Source organism: Artemia franciscana, chromosome 16 (assembly GCF_032884065.1).
Source record: "Artemia franciscana chromosome 16, ASM3288406v1, whole genome shotgun sequence".
Taxonomy (NCBI): Eukaryota; Metazoa; Arthropoda; class Branchiopoda; order Anostraca; family Artemiidae; genus Artemia; species Artemia franciscana.
In genome coordinates this window covers 20,316,890-20,332,243 of record NC_088878.1, presented here as the reverse complement: position 1 = coordinate 20,332,243, position 15,354 = coordinate 20,316,890, and the positions used below count along the sequence as shown (strand labels likewise).

The window sequence follows — 15,354 nt, the reverse complement described above, 5'->3', positions numbered from 1 at the left end:
TTTTTTCTAATTTTTCCTCTCCCTTTAGCCCCCCAGATGGTCGAATCTGGGAAAACGACTTTATCAAGTCAATTTGTACAGCTCCCTGACACGCCTACCAATTTTCATCGTCCTAGCACGTCCAGAAGCACCAAACTCGCCAAATCACTGAGCCCCTCCCCCCAACTCCCCCAGAGAGAGCGAATCCAGTACGGTTACGTCAATCACGTATCAAGGACATTTGCTTATTGTGTTTTCCAAGATTTCCTCCTCCAACTCCCCCCAATGTCAAAAGATCTGGTCGGGATTTGAAATATGAGCTCTGAGACATGAATTCCTTCTAAATATCAAATTTCATTAAGATCCCATCACCTATTCGTAAGATAAAAATACCCCAATTTTCACGTTTTCCAGGAATTCCGATTTCCCCCTCCAACTCCCCCAATGTCACAGGATCTGGTCTGAATTTAAAATTAGAGCTTTAAAGCACAATATCCTTCTAAATATCAAATTTCATTAAGATCTGGCCACCCTTTCGTAAGTTACAAATACCTTAGTTTTAAAAATTACCCCCCCCCCCACTCCACCAAAGAGAACAGATCCGGTCCAGTTATGTCAGTCATGTATCTTATACAGGTGTTTATTCTTCCCATCCAGTGTCATCCTGATCTCTCCGCTTTAAGTATTTTCTAAGATTTCCGCCCCCCCCCCCCAACTGCCCCCCCAATGACGCTGGATCCGGTTGAGATTTAAAATAAGAGATCTGAGTTACGAGGTCCTTCTAAATATGAAGTTTCATGAAGATCTGATCACTCCTTCGTAAGTTAAAAATACGTCATTTTTTCTTATTTTTCAGAATCAACCCCCCCCCCCCAATAGAGCGGATCCGTTCCAATTATGTAAATCACGTATGTAAGACTTCTGATTATTTTCCCCACCAAGTTTCATCCCGATCCCTCCAATCTAAGCGTTTTCCATGATTTTAGGTTCCCCCACCCCAAACTTCCCCCAATGTCACCAGATCTGGTCAGGATTTACAATGATTGCTTTGAGACACAATATCCTTCTAAATATCAAATTTCATTGAGATCCGATCACCCGTTCGTAAGTTAAAAATACCTCATTTTTTCTAATTTTTCAGAATTAACCCCCCCCCCCCCCCAACTACCCAAAGAGAGCGGATCCGTTCCGGTTATGTCAATCATGTATCTAGGACTTGTGCTTATTTTTCCCACCAAGTTTCATCCCGATCCCTCCACTCTAAGTGTTTTCCAAGATTTTACGTTTCCCCCTCCCAACACCCGCCCCAATGTCACCAGATCCGGTCGGGATTTAAAATAAGAGCTCTGAGACACGATATCCTTCTAAATATCAAATTTCATTGAGATCCAATCACCCGTTCGTAAGTTTAAAATACCTCATTTTTTCTAATTTTTCAGAATTACCCCCCCCCCCCAACTACCCCAAAGAGAGCGGGTCCGTTCCAGTTACGTCAATCATGTATCTAGGACTTGTGCTTATTTTTCCCACCAAGTTTCATCCCGATCCCTCCACTCTAAGTGTTTTCCAAGATTTTAGGTTTCCCCATCCCAACTCCCCCCCCCCCCCCCAATATCTCCAGATCCGGTCGGAACCTAAAATAACAGCTCTGAGACACGATATCCTTCCGAACATCAAATTTCATTAAGATCTGATCAACCGTTGGTAAGTTAAAAATACTTCAATTTTTCTATTTTTTCCGAATTAACGGGCCCCCCACTCCCCCTATTAAACCTTGGTTAATACCAAGGGCCATAAAAAATCAATTTCTTCATATTAATGAATGGTAAGTAAATAATGATCCTTGTCAATAACGAAAGTATAAGAGCCTAACTATTGATAACATTCAATCAAAGAATCAGCTATTTATGGTGATCCTAAATATGTATTTGTTTACTAGTAATTAGTGCAGTTATTAGTACACAAGAAAGTTCGTATAATTATAGAAAACACAAGGAAAACAACTTAATAAGGGGCGATTTCGGTAGAAATATGCCTTCAATTTTGCTTGCGTTGCAAGAGTACCCATGAGCTGATATATGAAGCCACTATAATCAGAAATATTTCTCCTGAACGGAATGCCGAGAATTTTGTATTTTCCCCCTGAACAGATACATTTTTTTTTTTTTTTTATTATTATCATTTTTTAAGCAGTGATTGTATTCATCTAGTTGTCACTTTCCAAAAGATTTAATTTTTGTACAGTTTATGAAGTATAAAGGTGTCGAATATATTGGTTTTTGGTATTCAAAATTAGATTAAAAATATTGAACTTAACAATTTTATTTCATTTTCTTAAGTTTAGTTTTAATGTTTTACTCTGGACAAACTACTTTGATAATGTGTTACTTTTCAAAAACAATTGAGTCTAAAGGCATTAAATATTTTGGTGTTTGATAACCAAGTTCAAAACTATCGATATTGTTAAAAAATATCAGTCCAGCGCTTTGGCATTGCTCAACAGAACTGAATGCAAGGAGTTAATATGTTAGTTTTTGCAAGTAGTCTATTGTTTTGTGTCTTATTTGTAATTATTTTTTTTTCAACATTAAAACTTAAAACCAACAGAAGTCATTACGTATATGAGAGAGGTTACCCCCTCCTTCACACCTAACTCTCACGCTACAGGTTTTGGCACTTTAAAAAAAAGTTACTAATTGTTCTAATTAAACGACCCTTGTGTTTCAGGAGTTGTTTTTAAAGAATTGGGACAAAATTTAAACTTTAGCGAAAGGAACAGGGTGTTGAAGAGGGGGCAACCCCCTCGTGTATGTAATAATTTCTGTTCATTTTTAGTTTTAATGTACTCCTTACTTTCAGCTAAAAAAAACTTGTTTTATTTAAATTTAATTTCTGATCGTTTTTCAAATAACGCCAAGGTACCTGGCTCCACCTCCACGGAAAAATCCCCTCCCCAAAGAAATATCCTCTGGGTAATTCGATCCTGGCGAAAATTTACCCTGGATAATTACCCTTAGCATCTCCATGCCTAAAATTGAATTGGTAAAGAGAAAGCAAGACATATAAAGAAATTTCGCATAGGAATTCTGGCTAATTAAACCCAGTGTAAAACTCCCCCTGAAAAGTTCACCCCCAGGAAACTTCTCTCTCGATGAAAAATTCTCCCCGTGCAAAATCCTCCAAGCAGAAAATTTTTACTCCCATCCCTACCCAAAAATGTATGCATACTTCCCAATAGCAAATAAAACAATGAACAAATTTCATAATTTAAAAACCTTTCCCCAGGGGATGTAGGGGGTCATTTTATCAATAAAAGACATAGTTATTGGGCCTTTCAATTATGGTGAAGAAAAAAGCTATCTCAAAATTTTGATCAGACGGTTTTGGGAAAAAAGTGGTGTGGGAGGGGGCCTAGTTGTCCTCAAATTTTTGTTCATTTAAAAAGGGCACTAGTACTTTTCATTTCCGTTATAACGAGTCCTTTCTTGAAGTTTTAGGCCACTGGGTCGTTACGATCACCCCTGGAAAAAAAAAAAAAAGAAACAAATGAACACGCATCCTTGAGCTTTCCTCTGGCAAAAATTACAAAATTCCACATTTTTGCAGATATGAGCTTGAAAACCTCTAAAGTAGGGTTCCTTGATAAGTTGAATCCGATGGTGCGAATTTCATTAAAATTCTATTGCTTTGAGGGGGTCTTTCCCCCTTTTTTCGAGAATCAGACATATTTTCTCAGGCTTTTAGCTTTTGATGGGTATAATTCTTTTGATATATCTTTAGGCATCAAAATTCTGTTTTTTAAAGCTTCAATTACTATTGAGCCGGATCGCTCCTTACAGTTCGTTACCACGAACTGTTTGATTACCTATCAAAATCCAAATAGAGAACATTGAAATATTGATGGTTTTTTTCTGCGTTACCAAAAGTATTGTATTCATAAAACTTCACAGTTTCATGAAATGTAATTAAACATACAGAAAAGTTTTTCAACTAAAGTAAGGAGCAAGTTTAAAACTTGAAATTACTCTGTAAGGGGACTGCCTCCTTCTCAAAACCTTGCTCATTAAACAGAAGTTTTTTAGTGCTTTGAAAAATCTTATCTTTCCAATTGCAAATTTTCTTTAAAAATTTCACAGCCAAACTTCACAGTAAAAAGTAAGGAGCTAAGGAGAAGACAGCCCCCTTCATATAAAGAATGATCTGTTCAAATAGCTTTCAAATCTGTTCCTTGCTTTCATTTGAAAAACTATTTTTTATTTAATTTCAGATTGTTTTCCAAATTATACCAGGCCTAACCAAGATATATTTCGAGGTACCGGTCCCTTAAATCTCTGGTTAATTGTTTTTAAAATGTGTCAATAATAACTGTACGTTGATTAGTACCCTGTTACGTTTAAATTTGCAATGTCAATTTTGGCTAAGATTTGAATATACTTGAAGAATTAGCTGTGAATAGTAACTTCGGTAAAAAGTCCTTGTTAATATTACTACTAAAGAATTTTGTTTGGATGAAAAGGAGTATTATTGTTTGTATGGATGGAAATTCTGTGCGACTTTTGATCTTCTATATAACTGAAGCCCCAGCCTCTACAATAGGATTTTCTTATCAACAAATACATTACATGCATTTCTTTAAATACATTAAAGTACTTCATATAAATAGAAAAAGAAAATAATACCATTTAAAATTGATGAAAACTAAGGTCCTATCAATATTTGCCACCCCAAGAAGTTTCCTAGCGGGGTGATGATGATCTGCTTTGCCTTTTCAACCTCTGTGCTGGTATATATGGAAATGTAACATTTTAGCTGTATAGAGAAACAATTTAATTGATTCCTCCTCCCACCCTACCTCTCTCAACATTTATCCGAAACCTCATAAAGAGTAAGCAGATTGTCCATTAAAATGTACTTCTTTACGAATCTACCCTATCCCACCTAAACAAAGACTCCTTCCCCCTCATTATAATTGATACGAAATTACAGATTACCAAACGAAGCCTAATTTCATCACAAATAAAGCAAATCAACTTGGTTGAATCCAGTACTGCCATCGTGTGGCATTACGTCTTTTGCAACTGGGAAGCCTAAAATATAGTTATTGATACTTTTAAATCAATTACCTCATCAGAATTTTAAATTGATTGCATATTTGTCCTCTTCGGGGTAAAGTCGTAGTTTGTGGCCCTAAAATAATAAGAAAACAATACTTTCCCCTGACGCAATCTGTATGGTCACTTAAAAATGACCTTTGAATTTGCGTTTCAATGAGCCCCCTTCCAATTATCTTGGACCTTCAGTTTGATACAATAACCCTGGGAATAAACAAAACAAATAAACAAGTATCGACGATGTTTCTTCTGAAAAAAATGCGAAATTCCACATTTTGAAGATTGGAGCTTGAAACCTCTATGGTAGAGTTCTGTGATATAATGAATCGAATAAAGGGATTTTCAATAAGATCGCTTGCTTTTTCCAGCGTGTTTCCCCTTTTTTCGGAAATCAGGCAAATTTTCTCAGATTTTTGGTTTTGGGTGGGTAACAATAAACTGAAAGAATTTTATGTATTTCGAATCAACATAAAAAGCCAATACTGCCGGTATAGCGATTGTCATAAGAATTTTATTTTTAGTTATGGTGAATATTGGTCAAAGACAGTTTTTACTTCCAGTTTTTTAATAACAAACTATTTGATAAGATTCTCTTGTGACGAAATTTTTTTTTAACCTGTTCATTTTATTTAGTTGAATAGGTCAATAAAAAGAAAGAGGGTTAATTTGACAGTTGGATTAAACAGCTGGGGAGCAAGTTAAAGTTTTATTTTTCTTTCGATATTCTAATTTTTTAAATATCTGAATATAAGAGGGATAGTTCGAGGGGGGGGGAATTGTACTGTTATGAAAGAGTTACATTTTACATGGCCGTTATAAAATCGAAACGTGGTATTTATGCAGGCTTAAAAAAAAGGATGATTTTTAAGCATCTCTACTCCTTCTGTAAACTATTCTAAAACGTAGAAAATTGATTAAAGACAAATCTACATCTGTTATAATCTACGGAAGCAACAGATCTTTCTGTAATTTTGATTTGAATTTTATTTTCTTTTAAAATTAAATGCATAATAATTCAATATATATTATGATTAAATAAATTGATCCCTTACCAGGAATCCTTGTCGTTTAATATGTAATGTACTATATTTTGTTTCATTTTGCAAATTGAGAGTTTTATATTATTTGAGAGTTTTTTCTAAAAGTATTTAACATAAACTTATTCATACGAAAAAAATTCCTGAAACATATTCCCTGTTACCCAGCCACCACTGATATTTGGGCGTTTTGCTCCTCCCCCCCCCCCTGGAAAATTTTCTGCCTGCACCCTTGAAGCACCGTGAAATGACCTAATAAAAATCAAATTTCATACTTAACCTGTACTTATACTTAACAGAATGTTTGTACTGCATGCCCTTTCTGAAGAATATGGAAGAGGAAAAATTAAATTTTACGTGGCTTTCGTAGACCTCCAAAAAAGCTTTCGATAGCGTGGATAGGGAATTACTGATAATGGAATTAATTAAAATTGGACTACGAGGTCATTTTGCACAGCTGGTAGCTAATATGTATGGAAGTACAAAAAGCAGTCGTTAGAGTGTTTGGAAAAGGAGATTCAAGGATATTTGAACAGACAAGAGGTGTGAAACAAGGAAGTGCCCTGTCACCTCGGCTATTCGGAATATTCGTAAACGAAATTGTAGAATTCTTGGAGAAAAGATGGGCCCCAACCGTAAAGCTCGGCAACAGAACGATTTCGGCTCTGCTGTTCGCCGACGACATGGCATTAGTAGCGAAAACAGATCGTGAACTACAAATTTTAATTGACCTGATGGCAGAATACCTTGAATCGAAGAAACTACGTCTAAACCTCGGGAAGACAGAGATAATGATCTTCAATAAAGGAGGAAGAAGGAATTTAGTTGAGAGTGAAAAATTTCGGTTCAAAGGACAAGAGATTAAGGTAGTGGAAAAGACGAAATATCAGGGATTTACCCTGACATCTAACTGCAGTTGGAAGGAATATGTGAGCGAAATTTCAAAGCAAGGGAAAGCAGCAGTGGGTGCAATATTACGTAATGACCTAGTGAAAAAGTCGAAGTCATTAAAAATGTATAAGCAAATATTTGATTCGAAAATTAAATCGGCAATCCATTACGGAGCTGAGCTATGCGGCCTGGAGGCTGCGGAGAAGCTAGAATCAGTCCAGTTTAGATACTACAAAAGACTTTTCGGGCTGCACCAGGCAACACATAACCAGCTAATCAAAGGATACTACGGCATCTTCTCACTGAAACTGCACCGGCTTTATCAAGTATTTAAGTTTTGGCTGATATTAACCCATCTTCCTGAGGACCGATTGGCTAAACAAGCTTGTAATGATTTGCTTCGAATTAATAGGAAAACTACTTGGACTCAACAAATCAAGAAATCTCTTGACAAATTAGGCTTCTCTTATTTGTGGATGGAAGGAAACGGACCCGGAAACACACAATGCCTTCCAGAAATTATGCAGAGATTGAAAGACCAAGAGATACAAGAGTGGGGTTGTTTAGTACGTTCGTCGGAAACACTGAACGATTATAGTAAAGTAAAAGAGATTTTTGGAGAAGAATATTATTTTAAGTTAAATTTACCTTTTAAATATTTAAAATCATGGATCCAGTTGAGGGGAAATTGCCTTCCAGTACATAGTGAACAGAGATTAAAAAAAGGGTACAAATGCTAAGTGTGGGTATTGCGGAAAAGAGGATAATAATTTAGCCCATTTCCTCATGAAGTGCCAGGAGCTTGAAAGTCTTAGGGATGAAATTTGGGGGGACCATCGGTTGGTGCAACTTTCTGATATCCTGAGGTCTTCGAAGCCTGGAACCATACGCAAAATGGCACGATATGTGGAAAAGGCGGGAGAGGCTCAGTCGAGCCCGAGTGAATGAAAATAAGTATTGTTTTGTATTGAGTGTGTGTTCTGTGCAGTGTTGTATAATTAAATCATGTTGTGTATGGCCGTAGATCTCAAATAAACTTTCTCTTTCTTCTTCTTTCTTGTAAAAACCAATCATACAGCACTGAATTATTAGAGGAATTTTGAAATTTCAGGCATTTAAATTTTTTTAAGCTTAGGTTAAAACGTGGGAATTTTTCAATAATTAGAGAGCAAAAAAATAAATAGAAAACAGAATGACAAAGGGAAGCAAGATAATAAAGTTTTCGAAAGTTCAACCTCATACTTATATTTGAAATAACAGCCATCCACACATCTATTTGCTTTTTAAGCTAAATCTTATAGAAAGAAATTGAAGCTTTTGCAATTTCCAGAATTTTATTCGGTAAATCAGACGCGAGTTTTTGTCGTAACAATTTTATTGTCAAATTTAGGTAGCCATTTCTTGTCCATATGGACAAAAAAAATATGTATATTTAATAACTGGCTTTATACCAACATCAAAAACGTGTATATACTTTATACCAACATCAAAAAATATGTATATTTAATAACTGACTTTATACCAACATCAAAAGCTCACCAACAACTGCTATCTGCATTTTCCGTAATTTCAAGGAAATACGTTTGCTGGTTAAAAAACAAAACAAAAAACCTTCTAACAATTTATGTTAGGACGATGGAAACATGTTCATTTTTTTCTCTTTTTTTCAGTAAAAGACCTAATCTCTGCCCTAAAAAAATGAACTGATCTTCATTGAAGCGCAGCCAACGGGAGTGTATATGTTTTTTTTTTTTTTTTGTTTTTTTTATGCTTAACAGGAAACCGAGCATTTCATGCATTTTAAAGCTATAGCAAGTAGCTTTCATTGTTTTATCTCACAGTTAGGAGTTGGAATTGAGTTCAAGAGTTGAGCTTATTTTTCTTGGGGGGGGGGGGGGTATTTTTAGAGAAGAAAGGCAGCGTATGTTTTCGCCTCCATACAAAAGTGTTTGTTTTTTTCGTTTTTGTCTGTCGTATAACAGGCTCTTTTGCTAATTAATTTATGACTTACTAGAATACAATCCTACCTAATGCAATATTTTATCAGTCTTCATTTACTCCTAAAGTTCTAATAACAGAACTTTAACATTTCTTTTGAAAGGAAAAAATCGACACTAAATTCAAAAAAATTGTCAAACAATACGTCACTTAATTTTAAACCGATATTATTTTAAAAAATAGTTTTAATTTTAATTTTTAATTTTAATAGTTTAATTTTTCTCTAAATGAGCCCATTTGGTTTTTCAAAGCCAACTTCGCATTTATATCGTCTGTTTCAGCAGAAGAAGTGAGCTTAAGTCTTTTTTTGGAGGGAGGGGGGAAGTTCAAATGTGGAATTTTTTTAGCTATGACAAGCTCAAAAACTATGTATTTTTGTGTCTTTTCAGATTCTAATGAGAAGCTGTAATCAGTACGCCAACTGGATGTGGCGTACCCTGTATTCACCCAGGATAATTCTTTTTTGTTTACTTACTTTTGTAAATAAGAATCCTCTAAGAAGACTAGAAAATAAGATGATGGCTATAAAGGATCCATAGACGTTCCTATAGAAGGGCAGTTCAGGGTTGTCGCTTATACTACCAGGATGTGTACGAACAGCGGTCGAGTTACTTGAAGAAACATTTAAACCAGAAATTTCCGTCATATTCTGAAACGTGAATAAAAACAAAATTAGTATATAGCGAGGTCTCTTATCCTTGTAGACTTGGATGCGAGTCGTTGCCGTTAAAAAACAGAAAATGTACTTTCAGAGCGACAGCTAATTTAAATTCATTTCACAATTCTTAACAAAAATCGGAAAGTTTTTCTTAAACTGGCCTTACCAAAACCCAAGCGTGTTTCTGTCTAAAAATGTTTAAAAAGTCATTTAGACCCAGAGCTTTCCAGAGAAGGCTTTCAATTTTTTACCGTAATAGAACGGGAAATAATGGCTTGAAAGGGTCAAGCCCTCAAAAACTTGCCTCAACATTAGCCATAGTGCCAGAAATAAAAAAGAAAACCAGAAACGGCCTTGAATTCCCAAATATTTTATACATGCCATCTAAAGAAAGAGCACCTTATTTCCCCCTTACTTTGTGAAAAACTTGAATATTTAGTAAACGTATTTATACAAAAGATGTACTTAATTCGATGTAATAATAATAATAATAATAAAAAAGCAACGAGGAAAATTTTTAGCAAGCAAACACAGTAGTAAAAGTACAATTTATTAGGCAAAGTCACTTTTTGTGCTAAAAGTAAAAAAAAGGGGGAAAATAAAAACTTGAAAACAGTGAATAACGTAAGATGAAACCATAAAAAATTAAGTAAAATTTAGGCCTACGATATTATAGAGATCAAAAGAGCATAAGATAATAAATAAATAAAAAGAAACATTTTTAATCCAAAGGGTTTTTAAACCCTCAAACATTCACGAATGGTATTTAGGCCAGTTACACATACTAATCTCCTGTTCCATTTGAAATAATAAAATCTATAAAAAAATTGCTTAATTTTATAAATGACATAATTCGCTGAATTAATATCGATTATGTTAACACTGAATAAATATTTATAAAAATTAGACCTACAATATTATAGAGATCATAACAGCATAAGATAATAAATAAATAAAAAGAAAAATTTTTAATCCAAAGGAAATACCCTCAAACATTCAAATGAATGGCATTTAAACCAGTTACACACGCTAATCTCCTGTTCTACTTGAAATAATAAAATTTACAATAAAATGTCTTAATTTTATTAATGACACAATTCACTAAATTAATATTGATTAGGTTAACACTGAACAAATATTGAGGTCTTTTCCCCTTTCTAATTAGACACCCTAGGCAAGAGAAAGAAATCATATGGCTTCACTGGCTCTGTTTGACAAAATACTAGATTGACTTCTTTAGCTCTTCTATTTCAATCAAAATATGCAAAAACCCACCTTCAATACTTTTGTCACTGAAGGCTAGTTTAAACAAAAAGAAAGTGCCCATCTCCCACTATAAAACTTTCATCACGAAACAACAGTTTTGGCCTTAAAAGGGTGAAATTAACATCTTGAAGTAGTAAATTAATTTAAAAGCATAAAACAAAATTATGAGGTATATCAAACTTTTCACAGTACACAGGGGATAGCACAAAATTCCAAGAAATTTAGACTGAATTCATTAAAGTGAATATTTTCTAGCTTATATTAGGGAAAATATTACCAAGGGGGGAGTTATATCTTAGTGTATTTAACAAGAGTTTATGGGAACGGCAGCTCCCCTCTACTCTGTAACAATTTTTTTTTTCATTGAAGTTTTTCGCGGGCAATTCAAAGGCTTCAGGAACTGTATTTATAGGTTTTAATCTAAAACATTTTCTTTGAAAAAATTGCTCACTCTCTCCATCTCTCTCTCAACAAAATCACAGAGTGGCAGCTTACAGCGCTACCAGATCCTTGCTTAATCCAATAGGAGAGCCACCAAGATGATGCCGCAGTGGAGAGAACACTCAGGGCTACTACAGCAAACACGAAAAATGACAGCAAGCCTCCTCCAGCATACTTCACGTAGGTGAGATATACAGAAATGGGAATTGAACCCTTTTCCTTTTCCTCGTCACTTGTGATGCGACCTAAAATTGGAATTATAAGTAATGAAACTCAATCAAAGCATTTATGAAATAAACAATCATTAAGGGTGCATTCTCACCGCTGTAAAGACAAACAGGGACAACAGTTTTTTAGACAAAAAAAGAAGACGAATCTGAAAACCGCCACACAACTCTTTTTACTATTTTTTATGGATTTCTACAAATCACTTCGTAAATTTGCGAATTAATTTCAAATTACTTCCGGAAAAAATATATAAAGGACGGCTTTCTTGTTTTATTTTTCCATTTTATGCAATAAACTGCAAAATCTTGGAACTAAGACTTACTGTCCAGAAATTAATGTGTTGCCCGATTTTTCAATTTATTATTAACCAAAAAAGAAAAACAAAAACGCGACGTACCTGAAACAGATTTACGTGGAGGTTTCTGGGGAGGAGAACCATCTTGAATTGCACTAGTGGTATCTTTAACAGCATCTTTCCTAGAATATAGGAGACTAAAAAAAAAAGCTGAAATAATATCAAAGATATTTGACAGGACAGTTTCAATATTTATTTACTTTTAATCTAGCTTTGATTAGAAGAAAAATTTAATGGTTTTGACATTTTCAACGTGAAAAGGGGTCGTTCACCTACTCTACACATCAGGCATAGCCCCTCTGACCTATTTAAAAAATTGGCAAAAGACTGTAAAATAGAGAGCGTAAAGGAAATAAAACCAAAGTAGCTAGATATGTGATATAATTCAAGTTAAGAATTAAGACAGGTTAAAAAATTACAATAAAAAAAGGAGAAACGCCGAGACAATTACACGAGAAGTGATTTCGAATATTTTGCGTGTGACTAATTTTGAAATTCCTGCTGAGTTCCTTATATGTTTTTTTATCTCTCAATAATTCTCATTATTTTTTAGTCATAAAACAATATTATAATACACAACAATCGATTGCCTCAAGACGATACTAGCCACTTTCTAATCATAATATAAAATACTTTCCTCTGATATTTAAGCAGTGCGTTAACCAGTGCATTAAGCAGTGCAGTGATTATTAAGTATCCAGAGTAACATTGCTCTTTAAATAAGGTAAACAATTTTTCTTTACTTCAAATTCCAAACTTTAAACAAATTAAGTATTATGATTAGAAGAATAAATGGTCCTCTTTCCATTTTATTGGCTCCTAAACGAAATATCAAAACTTGTATTTTGAAACATATAATTAAACACAAATACCACAGCATGGAAACAACAGTTCTGAACCCACTTAATATATCTCCTTCTGTATTCTTTCTCTAATCTTGTAATTACCAGTCGTTCATTAAGACCCCTTGTGCAAAAATGAAGGCTGTTGAAACGTTTAGTTTGAATAACCGGGCAAAGCAGGAAAGGAAGTTACTGAAATTACTCAAATTTTTTCCACTCTATGAGGAAATATCAAATAGAAAAAAAATCTTGTTGGAAAAATTATCAAATAATGGTTTTTAATTTCTATCACAGGGGAAGGGGAGCACAAAAAGAAGGACAAAATGAAGTCTCAAATTTTTCAGTTTATAATCAAAGGCTCATTTTCAAAAAGATAAATTTTTAGTCACTGTGATCAGTAATCACCGACATGTTCGATCTAGGCACCTCACTACAGACTGAACTCCTCAATTGAGTTTGTCTGTCATCTGGCAATTGATTTATTCACGACTCTCCCCATATGTCATTAAGAATCCTCATGAATTCTATATTAATTTTATCTTTGAAAGTATGACTTGTGACCGGAATGTCCTTATACACAATTTATCGCAATTTCTCTACAGATCAACTTTTTATTATAACGCTTCGGTATTTAAAAATAGCCATTTCCCGCCAAAAAATACCGACTCTGCAACAAAAATGGAAGTTATCACCACCCTCGGCCCATAAATTGCACGCTTAAAACAAATATATGTCTACATGTAAGCAAGTTAGGGAGAAATCCCCCACTCAATACTGGTCTTATCGACTTGTCTTGGAAATTGAAAAATATGTGCCTAACAGCCTTTTGAGGCAATAGACCCCCCCCCCCAAAGAGTTCACTCTTCTTCCCATTAATAGTTAGTACTGTACAACCTTTGGTATTATTATATGAACTATTATATGAACGTATCGGTTGCACCTGTGTTTAGGCAAGAATGGACTAACCCCCCTTTCAACACAATCACAACCCGGGAAAGAACAGCAACAAATAAACATGTATGTCTTTCTTGAAAAAAAAAATGGTATTTTTGATATAAGTGCTTGACTTATCTGCTCTAAGGGTCACGAATATGTCAAGCTTGATAGTGGAGTTTTCTTCGAAGTTGAACCTGGTTTTACTGGTGGGTTTTCTTGTAAACCATGCAAGCTTTTTCATGCTAAAATTTTTGAAGGATACATTGAAGATTATACAAAATTCTCATTCAACGTAGCAGCAAAGGTGTACAAGAATGATACAGATTGAACACTAAACTTGTCCGTGTAGTGTCTGAAATCAGACTTCCGTGAAAGAATTCGTAGAAAAGCGGCAAATGGTTAAAACGTCAAGCAAAGACTACAATATTTTACTCCAACCAAGTCATTAATCCCTTGACGGAGATTATCATTAATCCTTGTAAAACGAAAGATTATCAACTGATCTGACGAACAAGCTGTTCAGCTAAAATTTCGTGAATAGACCAAAAATAGAATTGTTAAAATTAAACTAGGTAGTATATTTTACGGAAAAAGTGTTAAATCTCGCCTCGATTATGGATTTTCAAGCTTTCGGATAGATTTTTAAGCGGAAAATTTAACAAAACCTGTGCTGTTATGATCAGGCATGTATAAGTTCTTTAGAATTTAAGAGCTGAACTAGCCTAAGAAGAAAATTGTACAGGTCTTGTTGAAACTATTGCTTAAAAACCATCTCAAGGTCTAAAAGTTCATAACTAACAAGAAGTTACTAACACCATTGCTATTCTGTTGAGTCATCCGATTGGGATAAAACGGTATAAGCAAGAATTACTCACACATGCTCAACTATACAGTCGTCATGGTTTTCTTCATCTCCCTGAACTGTCAATTCTTGCAAACTTCTGTAATAGTCACATTTTTGCATTAATTCTTCATGCGTTCCATAATCTAAAACTTCACCGTCTTTCATCACCAGAATTTTATGACATTGAGACAGAAACTAGAAAATAATAACGCCAATGGAATAGTCTGTCTGAGATGAAGAATAAACATTAAGGGGTATGCGATAAATCTAAGTATATGATAATTCTGCGGTGAGATTTAGCAGTGCTTCGGTTCCTATTAATAGAGTATAAGGAACTTACGCGACTGGAAGCCCTAGTCAGTGTCGAAGAAAATAACATTTTTATGTTTTAATTTTTTATCTTTTTTATTATTATTTTTTTATTGTTTTTTTTTTAATTTTTTTTCGAGTTTCTATAGATAGTTTTGTTTCATCGTCATTTCTATCTTCTGTTTGCTTTACTTTTGGTTTGCCTGAAACACAAGTGCAATAACTATGATAAAATAACTATCTACTACTATCACTATGAGTCGAATCCATCCTACAAAGAAGAAAGTATAATAAAAGAAGAGAAAAAGAAAATATATGTAACTCACAGCAAACAAATAAAAGTTCAAATAGGGATAAACCTTTTATTAGACAGTGAAAAATAGATGCAAAAAATACTGGATATTTCGACTACATACATCAGTGATAAACATACCTCCCTAACTGAATTTTTATTTTTCC

At 34.3% G+C, this 15,354-nt stretch overlaps 1 protein-coding gene across 14 annotated transcripts in view; it reads right to left on the bottom strand.

The window, feature by feature from the left end:
• Positions 1–15,354, bottom strand: part of LOC136037189 (ATP-binding cassette sub-family C member 5-like) — a gene marked incomplete at its 5' end in the record, with an annotated part of 142,045 nt that overhangs the window by 38,324 nt on the left and 88,367 nt on the right. For all 14 annotated transcript variants that reach the window (XM_065719749.1, XM_065719751.1, XM_065719753.1 and 11 more), the window contains 4 exon segments: positions 9,492–9,665; positions 11,436–11,626; positions 12,007–12,086; positions 14,618–14,781. In XM_065719749.1, the coding sequence (XP_065575821.1) occupies positions 9,492–9,665; positions 11,436–11,626; positions 12,007–12,086; positions 14,618–14,781 (609 nt within the window).